Source organism: Cherax quadricarinatus, chromosome 2 (assembly GCF_038502225.1).
Source record: "Cherax quadricarinatus isolate ZL_2023a chromosome 2, ASM3850222v1, whole genome shotgun sequence".
NCBI classification, from domain to species: Eukaryota; Metazoa; Arthropoda; class Malacostraca; order Decapoda; family Parastacidae; genus Cherax; species Cherax quadricarinatus.
In genome coordinates, this window is record NC_091293.1 from 39,857,821 (window position 1) to 39,877,026 (window position 19,206).

At 38.6% G+C, this 19,206-nt stretch overlaps 1 protein-coding gene across 1 annotated transcript in view; it reads left to right on the forward strand.

The window, feature by feature from the left end:
• The window catches only part of LOC128689134 (brefeldin A-inhibited guanine nucleotide-exchange protein 3), a 129,695-nt gene extending 110,824 nt beyond the window's left edge, over positions 1–18,871 (forward strand). The window contains exons 7-8 of the mRNA XM_070089665.1: positions 10,431–10,567; positions 18,855–18,871. Coding sequence (XP_069945766.1) covers positions 10,431–10,567; positions 18,855–18,871 — 154 coding nt within the window. The remainder of the gene's footprint in view (positions 1–10,430; positions 10,568–18,854) is intronic.
• Positions 18,872–19,206: the final 335 nt, after the last annotated feature.

The window sequence follows — 19,206 nt, forward strand, 5'->3', positions numbered from 1 at the left end:
GGTATTGCATGATTGAAAAATTGCGGCACAATTTTATGCAACACGTCGTATAATTAATTTAACACAGTTCAGTTTGTGGGAAGGTAAGAAAAAAATTCTCTTTTGCTCAAGCGGCTGCCTTGTTGTGGAGCATCCAGGGAGCCGTCCCGCCATCCCCTGCCACTCCTCGACATCACCCAACCATCCCTGCATTTGTAATTCATATGTGTCCAGTCTTTCTATGCTACAAGGCAGCTGTGTTTGTGAATTGTGTTACAATATTTTAATTACTATATCTTATATCTGCCAAGCAATCATGACACCCAGTAGCCATACCAGTGTTGCTGAAAGTGGCATGAAGAGGTATAAGCACTTAAGTCTTAAAATTAACAAAGAAACAAAGATACAGTGGAACCTTGACTTACGAATGTCCCAACATACGAGTTTTTTGAGATACGAGCCGTCGATCAGTCGATTTTTTGCTCTGAGTTATGAGTCAACATTTGAGTTACGAACCAGCTCCCCCCCCCCCACTTCCCCCTCAGCCCAAAACCTGGACACCTCTCTTGTTTATCTATGATTTCATGCTTTAATTCCATGGAAATCATCCTCTTTTTCTTATCAGCACTGTCCTTTACACTTACTTTCTTAGGACCCATGGCGAGAAAAGTGAAATTTGTCCAAATGACTATAAAAATGTTAGCAAATCAGGAGAGAACTGCTCCCCAGCTAGGTAAACAGTGCACTGAGTTGGCTTCGTTCTGAAGCTCTCATTGTCATAATAATGTATTATTATTATTAATTTAGGAAACTGAAGCTCTATCATTATTGTAATAATTATTATTATTATTATTATTATAACTAACAATAATACTTGCACAAGGAATGAACATGGGGAATATATAATAGCTAAATTCAAATCAAATACCTACAAAAACCTCTCACAGTGATAAACATCTACTGAGTACCACAGTCAAATATCAGTCGTTTTAGTGAAAACCTAGGAAGTATGATAACTGATGCACACATGAATCAAGATCACTTACTACTCTCAGGAAACTTCAATATAAATCTCCTGCAAGACCAGGACCTACATGTAACTGAATTCACAAACACTATGAGTAACTGCTTGTTGCTACCAACAGTAACAAAACCTACAAGAATTACAGAGACTTGTATTTCCCTATTAGACCACATCTGGACCAACACCATATCCCCTTTAACCCCTTGACTGTCGCAACCCCCAATCCTGAGGTGTCTCCTGGTGTCGCAAAATTTAAAAAAAAAAAAAAAAATTTCTTATGAAATGACAGAGAATCTTTTCCTGATTGTAATGACACCAAAAAAAAAACGAAATTTAATGGAAAACTGACGGAATTAGGCTCTCACGAAGTTAGCAATCCCGGCGATATTTACAAATTGGCAATTTCGCCCACTTTCAGCCCTATTTTCGACTAATTCCATTGTTCCAATTGACCAAACTCATAGCAATTTCTTTAGAACTCCATTTTTTCTATCGATTGAGTACAAGAAACTGCCCATTTACCAATTTGAACTACCCAATAACGTGGTCAGAAATTTGCAATTTGGCCTATTTCACGAAAATTAAAAAATATGACAATTTCAAAATAAGGTCCAGAATGAACAATGCAGACATTCCTGGCTCTAAAATAACATTTTCTTTGTTCATCAGTCACATCTCCAGGTCCCTCTGATATTACTCTTGTTTTCTATTTTGAATTTTTATTCTAACAAAAAATAGAAGACTTACTGTTATGCAGACTACTGCAATATTGTAATAATTGTACAGATAATGTCAGCCCATTCATGACTACATATTAGAATGGCTAGTTGGACATTTATTGGACAATGACATCATTTGTTTACTTTTGAACATCGGCAAAAATCAAACATTTCCCCTACTTTGAGCTCCATTTTCAGGTTCTTTTTATAGTAAAACCAATCAAAGTCACCTCTATTTCTATAATATGTTTTCCATTATATCAAATGAGACCAAGAAAACGAGAATACAACTATAAATACAGTGGACCCCCGGTTCGCGATACTAATCCGTTCCTGAGAGCTCATCGTAAACCAAAAATATCAGAAAGTGAATCAATTTTCCCCATAAGAAATAATGGAAATCAAATTAATCCGTGCAAGACACCCAAAAGTATGAAAAAAAAAACTTTTACCACATGAAATATTAAGTTTAATGCAATAGAATAGTAATTACAGTAACAACAATAACAACAAATAACGAAAGAATAATTGACACTTACCTTTAATGAAGATCTGGTGATGATTGATGGGATGGGAGGAGGGGAGAGTGTGGATGGTGTTAGCATTTAGAAGGGGAATCCCCCTCCATTAGGACTTGAGGTAGCAAGTCCTTTTCCGGGGTTACTTCCCTTCTTCTTTTAATGCCACTAGGACCAGGTTGAGAGTCACTGGACCTCTGTCGCACAACATATCTGTCCATAGAGGCCTGTACCTCTTGTTCCTTTATGACTTTCCTAAAGTGGTTCACAACATTGTCAGTGTAATAGTCACCAGCATGGCTTGCAATAGCTGTCTGAGGGTGATTTTCATCCATGAAGGTTTGCACTTCAAGCCACTTTGCACAGATTTCCTTAATCTTTGAAGTAGGCAACTTCTTCAATTTCTCTCTCCCCTCCTCCGAAGCAATTTCCTCAGGTGTGGCCGCTTGCTGTTGAAGTTGATCTAGCAGCTCATCAGTGGTTAGTCTTCATTGTCCTCCTCCACCAACTCTTCCACATCATCCCCAGTAACCTCCAACCCCAAGGACCTCCCCACTGCCACAATGGATTCCTCAACTGGCATAGGCTTCTCAAGTTTACCCTCAAACCCTTTGAAATCCCTTTTGTCTACACATTCTGGCCACAGTCTTTTCCAGGCAGAGTTCAAGGTCCTCTTAGTCACTCCCTCCCAAGCCTTACCTATAAGTTTTACACAATTGAGGATAGTAAAGTGATCCTTTCAAAACTCCTTTAGAGTCAGTTAAGTTTCTGTGGTCACTTCAAAGCACCTTTCAAACATAGCTTTTGTGTACAGTTTCTTGAAGTTGGAAATGACGTGCTGGTCCATGGGCTGCAGGAGAGGAGTGGTATTAGGAGGCAAAAACTTGACCTTAATGAAACTCATGTCCCCACAAAGTCGCTCTGACAAGTCTGTAGGATGACCAGGGGCATTGTCTAATACCAGGAGGCACTTAAGGTCTAATTCCTTTTCAATTAGGTAATTTTTCACATTGGGGGCAAATGCATGGTGTAACCAGTCATAGAAAAAGTCCCTAGTGACCCATGCCTTACTGTTTGCCCTCCACAGCACACACAAATTAGCTTTGAGGACATTCTTTTGCCTGAACGCTCTGGGAGTTTCAGAGTGATACACCAATAAAGGCTTCACTTTGCAATCACCAGTAGCATTGGAACACATCAACAGAGTAAGCCTGTCTTTCATAGGCTTATGTCCTGGGAGTGCCTTTTCCTCCTGAGTAATGTAGGTCCTGCTTGGTAATTTCTTCCAAAACAGGCCTGTTTCATCACAATTAAACACTTGTTCAGGTTTCAATCCTTCAGCCTCTATGTACTCCTTGAATTCTTGCACATATTTTTCAGCCGCTTTGTGGTCTGAACTGGCAGCCTCACCATTCCTAATCACACTATGTACCACTACGATTCTTAAATCTTTCAAACCAACCTTTGCTGGCCTTAAATTCACTCACATCACCACTAGTTGCAGGCAATTTTTTTACCAAATCGTCATGCAACTGCCTAGCCTTTTCACAAATGATTGCTTGAGAGATGCTATCTCCTGCTATCTGTTTTTCATTTATCCACACCAATAACAGCCTCTCAACATTTTCTAACACTTGCGGTCGCTGTTTCGTAATCACAGTTGCATCTTTTGCAAGAACAGCTTCCTTGATTGCCATTTTCTTGCTGACTATAGTAGAGATGGTTGATTGGGGTTTACTATACAACCTGACCAGCTTCGACACACGCACTCCACTTTCATACTTTGCAATTATCTCTTTCTTCATTTCAACAGTCATTAGCACCCTTGGTCTCGAATGGTTGGCACTGGGAGCTTTCTTGGGGCCCATGGTGACTTATTTTGCAAAAACAGGCACCAAAAACAGTGATAATATGGATAATATGGAATGTACCGAATGTATCCTTAGATGCGCGCACACTGGCTGGCTTTTAAACACTGGCACACACGGGGCAGTTCATGCCACACATGGACACGTCTCGTACGAACCACATCGCATGCTGGGTTTTGTATCGGGAAGCGAGGCAAATTTTCTGCGATATAATGCATCGGTTACCGGATTTATCGGATACCGATAGCATCGTGAACCAGGGGTCCACTGTACTATAAGAAAATGGACCACAAAGTCGGCATTCTAATAAAAAAAAATGGTCGGAGTTTTTTTTTCTCATTATGCACTGCGTGCTCCAGGATTTTTTTTTATATGGTGCACACTGACCACACTGACCCATTCTCTCACATGTGGGCCTACCAGCTTTCTCCTGCTTGATTTGAAGCCACTATAATTTATGAGTATACACGTATATACGTCAAACACGGTACCTTGTAAGACGTATATATACGACCAAAACAGTCAAAGGGTTAAAATCAGGCATAACCACAGGTAATACCACAAACCACTACCCTACCTTTCTCATAACCAATCTAGGTAAATTACCCCAAGACACTACTAAAGTAACCTTCAGGCTTCATAATGAGGCAGCCATTAATAACTTCACAACAGCAATGACAGACATCGACTGGCAAACTGAGCTAGAAATCTATACAGATACTGATGAATGTATTAATAATTTTCTAAAAAAGACCCAATACCTCTATAAGAAGCACTGCCCTAAAAAAACTAAAGAGATTGAACAGTCCCTGGCTAACACCCAGCATCCTCAAATCCATAAATATAAAGCACCAGTGTGTAAAACAGTACAGAATGGGTCACATAACCAGAGACCAAACAAAATGTTACTCATCTATCCTAACCAGCCTGATAAGAAGGGCAAAAAAATTGTATTATGAGAACAGATTATCCAACTTAAGAGGTGATATAAAAAAGACCTAAAAAACCCTATCTGAAATTCTAGGAACAAAAAAGATATCAGGAAACAGAACAATCACACTAACAAAACCAGATGAACCCCAACTCCCATCTACTGATACAGCAAACAGAAACAATGTTTTCTTCTCCACCATAGGAAAAAACCTTGTGGGTAAAATCTCAAACTCAAATACCCCACCCAATAACTACCTCACTGGCACCTACCCGAACACACTATTCCTAGCTCCAACCAACCCAACATAAGTCTCAATTATCAACACACTAAAGAACCAGACAGGAGATTTAAATACCTTACCTCTCTTTATATACAAAAAAGCTTCAGAAGTGCTGTCACCAATCATTGCAACACTCTTTAACAAATACATCGAATCCTCTTCCTTCCCTACAGCTTTCAAAATAGTGAGGATCACCCCGATACATAAAGGAAGAGATCAAGCAGACTTGAATGACTATAGGCCAATATCCAACTTACACTCTCTCTCTAAAATCTTTTAAAAACTAATTCATAAGCAAATCTATTCCTACCTCATCTCCCACAACATACTCAACCCCTGTCAGTTTGGGTTCAGGCCTAATAAAAATATGAATGATGCTATTGTACACATGCTAGCACAAATATACACTGCACTCAAGAAAAAAGAAGCCCCATTGGGGATCTTCATTGATTTACATAAAGCTTTTAACACGATGACCATGATTTGCTGCACACGAAATTATCACACTATAGTATAAGAGGGCACTCCCTCAACTACCAAAAGTCATACCTTAGCAGCAGAAGCCAATATGTGTACACAAAAGGTTCAAACTCTTCCACACAGCCAATCACAGTTGGTGTCCCACAGGGAAGTGTCCTTGGCCCTCTTCTCTTTCTCATTTACTTGAACGACCTACCAAATGCATTGCAACTACTCAAACCCACACTGTTTGCAGATGACACAACATACATCTTCTCTCACCCAAGCCCAGTCATGCTAGCCAGTACTGTAAATGCTGAATTACAGAAAATATCTACCTGGATGATGATTGACAAACTTATTCTCAATATTGACAAAACTTACTACATGCAGTTTGGGAACAGAACTACAGATGTCCCTCTTAACATAATGATAAACGGATCACCTATCACAAAGTTCAGAGGGAAAATTCTTAGGAATCCACCTTGATAATAGACTCAAATTTCCAACACATGTACAACAAATTTCCAAGAAAATCTCCAAGACCAGAAGCATACTATCGAAGATACGGCACTATGTTCCACAGTCAGCCCTCCTGGCCCTATATCACTCATTTACCCCTATCTCACCTATGGAATTTGTGCATGGGGCTCAACAACAATAAATCATCTCAGACCGTTAATTACCCAACAAAAGGCTGCATTCAGAATGGTAACAAATTCCCACTCCAGAGAGCATACTCCACCAATATTCAAAACTCTAAACTTACTCACCCTACAAAACATTCATACTTATTATTGTGCTTACTACATACATAGAACATTTAACTCGGATATAAACCCTCCCCTCAAACTTCTTACCAACCTCAACAGAACACATGACCATAACACAAGGCACAGATCACTTTGATGTTTCCCGTGTCCACCTTGCACTATGTAAAAACTCGATTCACATAAAAGGCCCAAAAATCTGGAATTCATTACCTGTGAATATAAAAGAAATACTGTCTGTTTATCAGTTCAAGGGTCTTCTTAAAAACCACTTACTCAACCACAACTAGTTAAATACTGAATAACTGAATCTCATAAATGTATAACCTGTGACCCTATCAAACTATGTTTTTTTGTAATTACTTTAGCTAATAGAATACCCCTTTCTCTTGAATGCTCAGTAACTCATCAAATATGCTACAAATTTGTACAACTATGAAGCCTCTTATTTGAAATACTCATTTGTACTTCATGTTGTAATTTGTGTACTCTATTTTTACCACTGAATATATCATTGCTTAGTTAATGTTAAGTTAATTTTAAGCCTGCCCACAATGCTCTGCATACTAGGGGCTTCTGGCATGCTGCACTCAACCACTGCATTTCTTTTGTTCAACTATGTATCATGTCCAAATAATAAATAAATAAATAAGCCGTAGAGTTGGTATTAGGGAAATTATTAAAGTATTAAAGCACCCCTCTGGCAAGACAGTGATGGAGTGAATGATGATGAAAGTTTTTCTTTTTCGGGCCACCCTGCCTTGGTGGGAATAGGCTGATGTGTTAAAAAAAAAAAAATAATTCTCATGCCTGGAATTCCACTGGAATGAATTAATTCCATTTCAGTTAATTTAAATGAGGAAAATTCACTCTGCAAATGAGCAAATCCAGATGCGAGCAAGGTCATTGAACTGATTAACCCTTTGACTGTTTCAGCTGTATATATACGTCTTACGAGCCACCGTGTTTGATGTATATACGTATACTCATAAATTCTAGCGGCTTCAAATCAAGCAGGAGAAAGCTCGTAGGCCCACATTTGAGAGAATGGATCTGTGTGGTCAGTGTGCACCATATAAAAAAAATCCTGCAGCACGCAGTGCATAATGAGAAAAAAAAACTGATTTTTTTTTTTTTTAATTAAAATGCCGACTTTGTGGTGTATTTTTGTATAGTATTTATGGTTGTATTCTCGATTTCTTGGTCTCATTTGATAGAATGGAAAACATATTATAGAAACAGAGGTGACTTTGATTGGTTTTACTATGAAAAGAACCTTGAAATGAAGCTCAAAGTAGGGGAAACGTTTGATTTTTGCCAATGTTCAAAAGTAAACAGATGATGTCTTTGTTTATAAATTCAAGTCTCTTCTCAAAGATCACTTACTCACTCAAAACCAAATAAATACTGAATAACTGAACCTTATAAATTGTATATCCTATATGTTACTCACAATTATATCACACAAATGTTAAACCTAGGACCCAATCTAACTTTATTATTTTTTTAAATACACTACCTAACAGAATACTCCATTCGACTGAATGTACAGCAATGCAAGCAACCATATGACCTGTCTTTGTAATACTCATTTGTGCTTTATAGTTATCTGTTTACAATAATGTTTTATCACTGATTTCATCATTGCTTAGTTAATCTTAAGTTAATTTTAAGCCACCCCGTAATGCTATGCATATAAGTGGCTTTGGCATGCTGCTCTTACCTGTAATTTTTGTACCTCTGTATGTATGCTTAAATTACTAAATAAATAAATAAATAAATAAATAAATAAAAATAAATGTCCAAGGAGCCATTCTAATATGCAGTCATGAATGGGTTGACATTATTTATACAACTATTACAATATTGCAGTAGTCTGCTTAACAGTAAATCTATATTTTGAATAAAAATTCAAAATAGAAAGCAAGAGTAATATCAGAGAGGCCTGGAGACGTGACTGATGAACAAAGAAAATGTTATTTTAGAGCCAGGAATGTCTGCATTGTTCATTCTGGACCCTATTTTGAAATTGGCGTTTTTTTAATTTTTGTGAAATTGGCCAAATTGCCAATTTCTGACCACTTTTTTGGGTTGTTGAAATCAGTAAATGGGCAGTTTCTTGTACTCAATTGATAGAACAAATGGAGTTCTAAAGGAATAGCTATGAGTTTGGTCAACTGGAATAATGGAATTAGCCGAAAATAGAGCTCAAAGTGGGGGAATCGCCGATTCGTTAACAGCGCTGAGGTCGCTAAATTCGCGAGAGCATAATTCCTTAAGTTTTCTGTCAAATTTCGTACTTTTGGTGTCATTACCATCGGGAAAAGATTTTCTATCATTTCATGAGAATTTTTTTTTTTTTTTTTTAAATTTTTCCAACACCAGGAGACACCTCAGGATTTGGGGTTGCGACAGCCAAGGGGTTAAACTCGTAAATAGAGGTTCCACTGTAATTTAACCCTTTCAGGGTTTTGGCTGTACTAGTACGGCTTATGCACCAGGGTTTTTGACGTACTAGCATGCCTAAATTCTAGCGCCCTCAAATCTAGTGAGAGAAAGCTGGTAGGCCTAGATATAAAAGAATGGGTCTATGTGGTCAGTGTGCGCAGTATAAAAAAAATCCTGCAGCACACAGTGCGTAATGAGAAAATAAAAAAAACTTTGACCGTGGTTTTGGATTAAAACAGCGACTTTGCACTGTATTTTTGTATGGTATTTATTGCTGTTTTCTAGTTTTCCTGGTTTCATTTTATAGAATGGAAGACATGTTACAGAAATTGAGATGATTTTGACTGGTTTTACAAAGAAAACTACCTTGAAATTGCACTCAAAGTAGCAGAAATGTTTGATTTTTACCAAAGTTCAAAAGTAAACAAATCATGCTATGTGTCCAATACACGTCAGCTGGTGAGTCTAATATTCTTTCATAAGTGCACTGATAATATTTATACCATTTCTACACCAATGCAGTAGTCTGCATAACAGTAAATCTTCTTTTTTTTTTTTTGTGAGAATAAAAATTCGAAGTGGAGAGCAAAAGAATGTAAGAGGGGCCTGGGGACATGACTAATGAACAGAGGAAATGTTATTTTAGTGCCAGGAATGTCTTTCTTGTCTATTCTGGACCCTATTTGGAAATTTGCAAAATTGCTAAATTCTGACCACTGTATTGGATAGTTGAAATCGGTAAATGGGTGGTTTCTTGTACTCACTCGATAGAAAAAATGGAGTTCTAGTGAAATAGTTATGATTTTTGTTGGCAAGTACACTGGAATTGGCCGAAAATAGGGCTCAAAGTGGGCAAAATCGCCGATGCGTAAACATCGTCGAGACCGCTAACTTTGTGAGAGCATATTTCCGTAAATTTTCCATCAAATTTCATACTTTTGGTGTCATTATCATCGGGGAAAAGATTCTCTATCTTTTCATAAGAAAAAATAATTTTTTTTTTTTTTTGAAATTTGGCCGACCCTGCGAACAAGTCTCTGAGAGGGCCTGTCAACCCTGAAAGGGTTAAATGAGGAAAATTGACTCAACATAAGAGCAAATTGGGATACGAGCAAGGTCATGGAAGAGATTAAATTCGTAAGCCGAGGTTCCACTGTATCTTTATGAGATAGCTTTACGTTCTTCATTTTTATTTTATTTTTTGCCTCTTTAAAGGGAGGGTTTGTCACCTTAGGGCCCTCCTTATAATCTCATGATCTGGTTTCTTACATTAGTTTTAAGGTTTTTTGCTCTATATGTATACCATTTTCAGCTAAATAAGTAAGTGTTGCCCTACAGTATACATTATATATATAATTCATCCTATCATAATTCATTCATTGTCAAGTTTTATTCATAAGGACCTAACAGTGTATATTCATGTGTTTGTAGATATCAAGAGGATAAGAAAGGCCCAGAGGTTCCTGCACTCTTCCTCTTGGAATGCACCAATACCCTCCTCTCTCAGCTCTCTCACCCAGAAAATTTAGCCCATTTGCATAAACCCTCTGAATCTATGTCTTCTTCAGGTAATTATTATTATTACAGTATTATTATGTTATTATTATTATTATTATTATTATTATTATTATTATTATTATTATTATTATTATTATTATTATTATTGTTAGGTAGTAGGTTGGTAGACACCAACTGTCCAAGGAGGTACTACTGTCCTGCTGAGCGAGTGTAAAACAGAAGCCTGTAATTGTTTTACATGATGGTAGGATTGCTGTTGTCTTTTTTCTCTCTCATAAACATGCAAGATTTCTGGTATGTCTTGCTACTTCTAGTTGCACTTGGGTCATGCTACACTTGCATGTACAAGCATATATATACATACCCCACTGGGTTTTCTTCTATTTTCTTACTAGTTATTGTTTTTTTTTTATTTCCTCTTATCTCATCTCCATGGGGAACTGGAACAGAATTCTTCCTCCGTAAGCCATGTGTGTCGTAAGAGGAGACTAAAATGCCAAGAGCAAGGGGCTAGTAACTCTTCCTGTATATATTACTAAATTTTAAAGGAGAAGCTATTGTTTTTCCTTATGGGCCACCCTTCCTTGGTGGGATACTGCCAATTTATTGAAAGATTATTACATTATGGGGAATCACATATAAAATGGAAGTTGACACAGTTCCTTTTTGCTGATGATACTGTGTTTTTGGGGGGATTCTAAAGAAAAATTGCAAAGGTTAGTGGATGAGTTTGGGCGGGTGTGTCTAAAGGTAGAAAGTTGAAAGTGAACATATATAAGAGTAAGGTAATGAGGGTATCAAACGATTTAGATAAAGAAAAATTGGATATCACATTGGAGGGAGGGTGTGTGGAGGAAGTGCATGTTTTCAGATATTTGGGAGTTGACTTAGCAGTGGATGGGTTTATAAAGGATGAAGTTAACCATAGAATTGATGAAGAAAAAAAGGCGAGTGGTGCATTGAGGTATCTGTGAAGACAAAAAACGTTATCTATGAAGGCAAAGAAAGGAATGTACGAGAGTATAGTGGTATCAACACTGTTATCTGGGTGTGAAGCATGGGTTGTAAATGCTGCAGTGAGGAGGCAGCTGGAGGCAGTGGAGATGTCCTGTCTAAGGGCAGTGTGTGGTGTCAGTATTATGCAGAGAATTTGTAGTGTGGAAATTAGGAGGAGGTGTGAAGTTACTGAAAGTATTAGAGGGCTGAAAAGGGGCTGTTGAGATGGTTTGGTCATTTAGAGAGAATGGAACAAAGTAGAATGACTTTGAGAGTATATAAATCTATTAGGGAAGGAAGATGGGGTAAGGGTAGGCCCCAAAAAGGTTGGAGAGAGGGGGTGAAGGGGGTTTTGTGGGCGAGGGGCTTGGACTTTCAGCAAGCGTGCGTGAGTGTGTTAGATAGGAGTGAATGGCGATGATTGGTTTTTGGGACCTGACAAGCTGTTGGAGTATGAGCAGGGTAATATTTTGTGAAGGGATTCAGGGAAACCGGTTAGCCAGATTAGAGTCCTGGAAATGGGAAGTACACTGCCTGCACTTTAACTCATTAACTGTCCAAACGTAGATCTTCGTTCTTACCGCTAGTGCTCCAAACATAGATCTACTTTTTGTTTTTCCTGCCTCCAAATTTAGCACGATTGGCCTGAGATGCCTGATCAGCATAAAATGGGTCTTAACAGTTGGTGTGCGCAGTATTAAAAAAATATGGGATCATTAATACCTTGTGGGAGCACCAGTTCAGTTGAGCGCCAGCTAGAGCAAACAGCGCGGCAGATACCAAGGATTCACTGATGTCATGTCGTATTAACACTCCCCTTTTAACCCTTAAACTGTCCAAACGTATATCTATATCCACGTGTGGGGGCTCCAAACATAGATCTATGTGTTTTTTTTTACATGCTTTCAAATGGGGAAAATCAAGGTTGGAGCGCTACTCACGTGAATGTAGATCTATGTTTGGGCAGTTCTCAAAATAGCAAGGGTCACCCCGATCCATAAAGGAGGAGACCAGAGTTGAATAACTATAGGCCAATATCCAACTTACACCCTCTCTCAAAAATCTTCGAAAAATTAATTCATAAACGAATCTACTCCTACCTCATCTCCCAAAACATACTCAACCCCTGCCATTTTGGATTCAGGCCTAATAAAAATACTAATGATGCTATTATACACATGCTAGAACATATATACACTGCAATAGAGAAAAAAGAAGTCCCACTGGGGATCTTCATTGACTTACGTAAAGCTTTTGATACAGTTGACCATGACTTGCTCCACATAAAATTGTCACACTATGGTATAAGAGGACACTCCCTCAACTACCTCAAGTCTTACCTCAGCAACAGAAGCCAATATGTGTACACAAATGGGGCAAACTCTTCCGCACAACGAATTACAGTTGGTGTCCCACAGGGAAGTGTCCTTGGCCCTCTTCTCTTTCTCCTATACATAAATTGCCTACCAAATGCTTCACAATTACTCAAACCCACACTATTTGCAGATGACACTACATACGTCTTCTCTCACCCGAGCCCAGTCATGCTAGCCAATACTGTAAATACCGAATTACAGAAAATATCTACTTGGATGAGGACTAACAAACTTACACTAAACATTGACAAAACCTACTTCATTCAGTTTGGTAACAGAGCTACAGATGTCTCTCTTAACATAATGATAAACAGATCACCTATCACAAAGCTAACAGAGGGAAAATTCTTAGGAATCCACCTTGATAATAGACTCAAATTTCATACACATATACAACAAATTTCTAAGAAAATTTCCAAGACCGTAGGCATACTATCGAAGATACTGTACTATGTTCCACAGTCAGCCCTCCTGGCCCTATATCACTCTCTTATTTACCCCTATCTCACCTATGGAATTTGTGCATGGGGCTCAACAACAATTAACCATCTCAGACCACTAATTACCCAACAAAAGGCTGCAGTCAGAATGATGATAAATTCCCACTACAGGCAGCACACTCCACCAATATTCAAAACTCTAAACCTACTCACCATACAAAACATCCATACTTATTACTGCACCTATTACATACATAGAACACTTAACTCTGATATTAACCCTCCCCTCAAACATCTCCTTGCCAACCTCAACAGAACACATGACCATAACACAAGGCACAGATCACTCTTTGATGTTCCTCGTGTCCATCTCACGCTATGCAAAAATTCAATGCACATAAAAGGCCCTAAAATCTGGAATTCATTACCTGTAAATATAAAAGAAACACTACCTGTTTATAAATTCAAGTCTCTTCTCAAAGATCACTTACTCACCCAAAACCAAATAAATACTGAATAACTGAACCTTATAAATTGTATATCTTAAATGTTTCTCATAATTATATCACATAAATGTTAAACCTAAGACCCAATCTAACTTTGTTATTTTTTAAATACACTACCTAACAGAATACTCCATTCTACTGAATGTACAGCAATGCATGCAACCATATGACCTGTCTTTGTAATACTCATTTGTGCTTTATTGTTATCTGTTTATAATAATGTTTTATCACTGATTACATCATTGCTTAGTTAATCTTAAGTTAATTTTAAGCCTGCCCGTAATGCTTTGCATACAAGTGACTTTGGCATGCTGCTCTTGCCTGTATTTTTTTGTACCTCTCTATGTTCAAATTATTAAATAAATAAAAAATAAATAAATAAAGTGATGTTAACCCCGAGTTTAGTAGCTTTGAGGTGGATGTGGCCACAAGTTGCCGCAGAAATATCCAAAACCTCGATAATAACCCATGTTCAATATTTGTGCAACACCCTTTCAATTTTGGTACCACTGGTAGTGTCATCTAAGTAAAAAGAAGCATTCTGGAATGTGTAATACATGTTCGGCAGTCTGGCTGGCCTGCTGGCTAGCTGGCTGGTGGCTGGCTGGTCAGCTGGCTGGGTGACTGATTGGCTGTCTCTCTCTCTGTCTCTGTCTCACAGGTACACATACGTAAATACAATTACACAAAGTGTAAATTACCTAGGATAACTGAAAAAATCCAGACAGTGCCATACTGTGCTAGTAGATATAATGCATAATAAGCATGACTGACAACTGGCAAGAAATACTCATTTTTACTTGTTCAGGAATCAGATGTGATCGTGTGTAATACCAGTTGGTTCATGAGCAACTCTCTGAGACAAGAGAGACAAGCAGACAGAAAGACAGACACACAGGCAGACAGAAAGACAGACACACAGGCAGACAGAAAGACAGACACACAGGCAGACAGAAATACACACACAGGCAGACAGAAATACACACACAGGCAGACAGAAAGACAGACACACAGGCAGACAGAAAGACAGACACAGGCAGACAGAAAGACAGATAAACATAGCTAGACAAACAGACAGACATGTTTATGTGTAACAGTGAAAACAAATGAAGCCAGGGTTCCATGCAGCAGTGCACAATCATTGTGTCACTCCACTGCTTACCCTGTCAGCAGTTTAGAAACACTCTTCTTAACACCGTGCTTCAAGGTGTTTCATATATACTCCAGTGTGTCTAAAACATTGTTAGGACCTATAAATACTATGTATATATTCCTAGACAATAGTAAATGACCAAGGCAGGTGTAAACGTTGACCTGACAGTGTGTTTGTAACAATTTGAGTACAATTTCAGTTCCTAATACAGTGGACCCCCGCTTAACGATCACAATATTCCTTATGGGAACAAATTCGGTCAGTACTGGCACCTGAACATACTTCTGGAATGAAAAAATATCGTTAACCGGGGGTCCACTGTATTAGTATCAGAACAAAGATTGGCTATGAAATCACAAAAACTACTATAAATTGTAATTATCAGAACATAAAAATTATGTAAAATAACATAAAAACGAGAAAAAAAGGCAATGTGGACACTTGGTTATCGTAATTAACCCTTTCAGGGTCCGTTCCGTAGATCTATGGCTTCACGTTGAGTGTACAAACCGTAGATCTACGCCAAAATTCTAGCACCGTCAAATTTAGCACAAAAGCGTTCATAGGCCTACATGTGAGAGAACGGGTCTGCGTGGTGGGTGTGCGCCATAAACAAAAAATCTAGGCGCCCGCATAGCATTGGGGGAACTCCGGCTCAGTTACCCTTGTTCACCATGCCTCGTCGCAAGTCAGCTCTCACTCCCCAGAAAATTGGGACTCTCCTCTTCCTATCTGATAGTTCTGACACTGATGGAAGTGGAAATGAAGACGAATTCTACGGCTTTGATCAGTTAGTGACCGAAAAGAATGACCAGGATATCGATAATAGTGCAGAAAACCCTGACGATCCTCAACCTTCTACCTCTGGTGTGGGCACTCATGACTCACGGTCAGTTGTTCCTCAACGCAAGAGAAAGCTAATATTTTCGCGTGGCCAGGCCTCTGACTTCAGTAATGATGATGATAGTGACGTGGATTGTGATTTTATTGCGCTCGACGATCATTCGAGTAGTGATAGTGAGGAATTATATTCACCAGTGAAGCGTCGGTATGTTCGCCGCCGCATGCGCTCGGGTAGTGTACCCTATGCTGTGCCCAGGGGACGGAGTACATCCCGGAGTACATCCCGTGGCCCTACACCAGTTTTAGGTAGTGATAGTGAGGATGATGTGGCTACACTTGGCATGGATAGACCACAGGCATCAGTGGATGGTGGTAGTGGTGATGGTAGTGGCACCGCCATGCGTGACTCACCAGCCCACGCTGAGACCCACGCTGCTGACTCGTCAGTTCAAGGACAAAGCGGAGCGTCAGCCACCAGCCCACCACAACCACAACCACCCGCACAACCAGCCTATGATGTCCAGTATCCACCAGCAAACCATATGTGGGATTGGCAGCAAAATCCCAATTTTGTTCTCAAGCCTCACCACTTTGATGACTCTCAAAGTGGAATTCTACCTACTTGTCCCCTTGGAACCACGGCCAATGAACTGGAATTCTTTGAATTATCTTTGACCAGCCATTGATGGAAACTATTGTCAGGGAAAGTAATAAGTATTTTGAGTACACCATGGCAAATACGATCATATCACCACAGTCAAGACTACACAGGTGGAAAGAGACGACTGTTGCAGAAATGTATTTGCCTTTTGCAACAATAATGCTTATGCCTCATGTCTATAAGCATAATATAAAAGCATACTGGTCCACAGATCGGCTAATTTCTACCCCGGTCTTCAGTGAAATCATACCAGTGAACAGGTTTATCTTACTCTTACGTATGTTGCACTTCTCTGACAAAACCAGGCCTGACAGAAGTGACAGGTTATACAAGATTAGAAATGTTTTCATGTATCTCAAACAAAAGTTCAGCATATACTTTTATCCATTCAAGAATGTTGTAATTGACGAGTCTTTGATTTTGTTCGAAGGTAGACTGTCATTCAAGCAGTATATACCGAGCAAGAGGAAACGCTTTGGTATAAAACTGTTTGTACTCTGTGACTGTGACAGTGGCCTGGTGTTGGATATTGTTGTATACACGGGAAGTAAAACATTGAAAGATACCAAGATGTTATTGGGTATCTCAGGTGACGTAGTGAGAAACATGATGGCACCTTATCTTGGTAAGGGGCATACATTATATACCGATAACTGGTACACAAGCCCATTACTCAGTGATTTCATGCGAGTGAACAAGACAGATGTGTGTGGCACAGTGCGTTCTAATCGTAAACATATGCCCAGGCTCAACGCAAGTGCTCGTGGTGATGACGTGCAGGTGTTTACTGCCAATGACATCATGGCATTACGGTGGCATGACAAACGAGATGTCACATTGTTGACAATCATTCACCGTAATGAAATGCAAGACAGTGGCAAAGTTGATCGAGTGACTAATGAACGTATTCGAAAACCAGTGAGAGTGATTGATTATACACAAAACATGCGCTTGGTTGACAAATGTGACATGCAGATTGGTTTTGTTGACTGTGTTCGTAAGAGTTACAAGTGGTACATGAAACTTTTCTTCCATCTCATGGACATTTCTATGCTCAATGCATATAATATGTACCAAATAAAGACTGGCAACAGACCACCGTATGGTGAATTTTGTTTGTCTGTTGTCAGACAACTCATAATGAAGTACCAGGTAAGAACACCTGCTATACAACAAGGTCCTCGAATTACTCAGGATATACCCAAGCGTTTGAGGAGGGAAGGTGATCATTTCATAATACAGCTTCCTTCAACTCAGAAGAAATTTGCTCAGAAGAGATGCATCGTCTGTGCACAAACAAAACGACGGCAACAAAGACGCAAAGACACCCGGTTTATGTGTGAGGAATGTAAGGTGCCTCTGTGCATGGTGCCTTGTTTCAAGGAGTTCCACAAGCTCCAGCAGTTCTAAAACCATGTCCAGTGATTGTAAATATGTAAATATATGATAGAACATTAGTATTATACAAGATTTGTGCATGTTTATTGTAATAAACAACAGTGGTAAACAATAATATGATAACTTTAGTGCGGTTATTGTGTTCAATACAGTGAGTTTATATATATACATTATATACAGTATTGGTCTCTCTGGCCCCAAATGTTAGTAGGAATAGAAAAAAATTGGAAAAGAAAAGAAAAAACTTAAAAAGCCGCTAAATAATGTAATGCGTGTATGTGGAATTTGTCGATGTTGCCGCCACCACATCATTTTTGACAAACTTCTTGGCTCTGTATCTCGGTAAGTACTGATCAGAATTTTTTTTTTTTGTCTTATTACCTTCACAAAAATATGCTCTTTAATTCTGTAAGAAAAAATAATTTTTTTTTTTTTTTTGTTTTTTTTTTTTCAAAATTTCTTGGACACTGGAGCACCACTTCAGATTTTGGCCTTGGACCCTGAAGGGGTTAATCTGTTCCAGATTGGCTGAATTTGATGATTTCCGAATTCATTTTCACCGTAAGAAATAATGTAAATCCAGTTAATCCGTTCCAGACACCCAAAAGTATTAAAAAAATTAATTTTTTTTACATGAAATGTACATTTACCTACACAGAAAGCAATAATAACATGACACTTACCTTTATTGAAGACTCTTCTTAGTGTACTGAAGATGGGAGGAGGGGAGAGGATGGAGCAATTGCTGTTTGGAAGGGGAATCTCCTTCCATAAAGACTTCACATATCAAGTCCTTTTCCAGGGTTACTTCTCTTCTTTGTTTTTTAACCCTTTGACTGTCGAAGGCCCCTTTCTGAAACTCATTCTATGTAGCAAAATATTTGAAAAAAAAAAAAAATTTCTTACCAAAATGTTAGGATTATTTTGCTGAGTGTTTTAAGATTAAAAATTTTTTTGCCATCAGTACTTACCGAGATATAAAGGTGCAAAGTTGGGAGAAAATGAGCGGCATACAGCAACAGCGGCAAATGCCGCCCACCCAGTATTCTTTTATTTCCTCCAGTTCGAAAGTTTCTTGTATTTTCCAATATTTTTCTTTTCTAAGTAACTTACGTGGCCTGTGAGACCAAAGTAAGGTGCATTGTTCAAATATACACTCATTGTTTACAACAATAACTGAACAAACATTATCACTATTACATTGTGTATAAAACTTGTTTACACACAAACAATACAAAACATTGTTTATTACTATTGTTCCATAATATATATACAGATGTACAGTCACTGAACACTTTCCTAGAACTGCTGCAGCT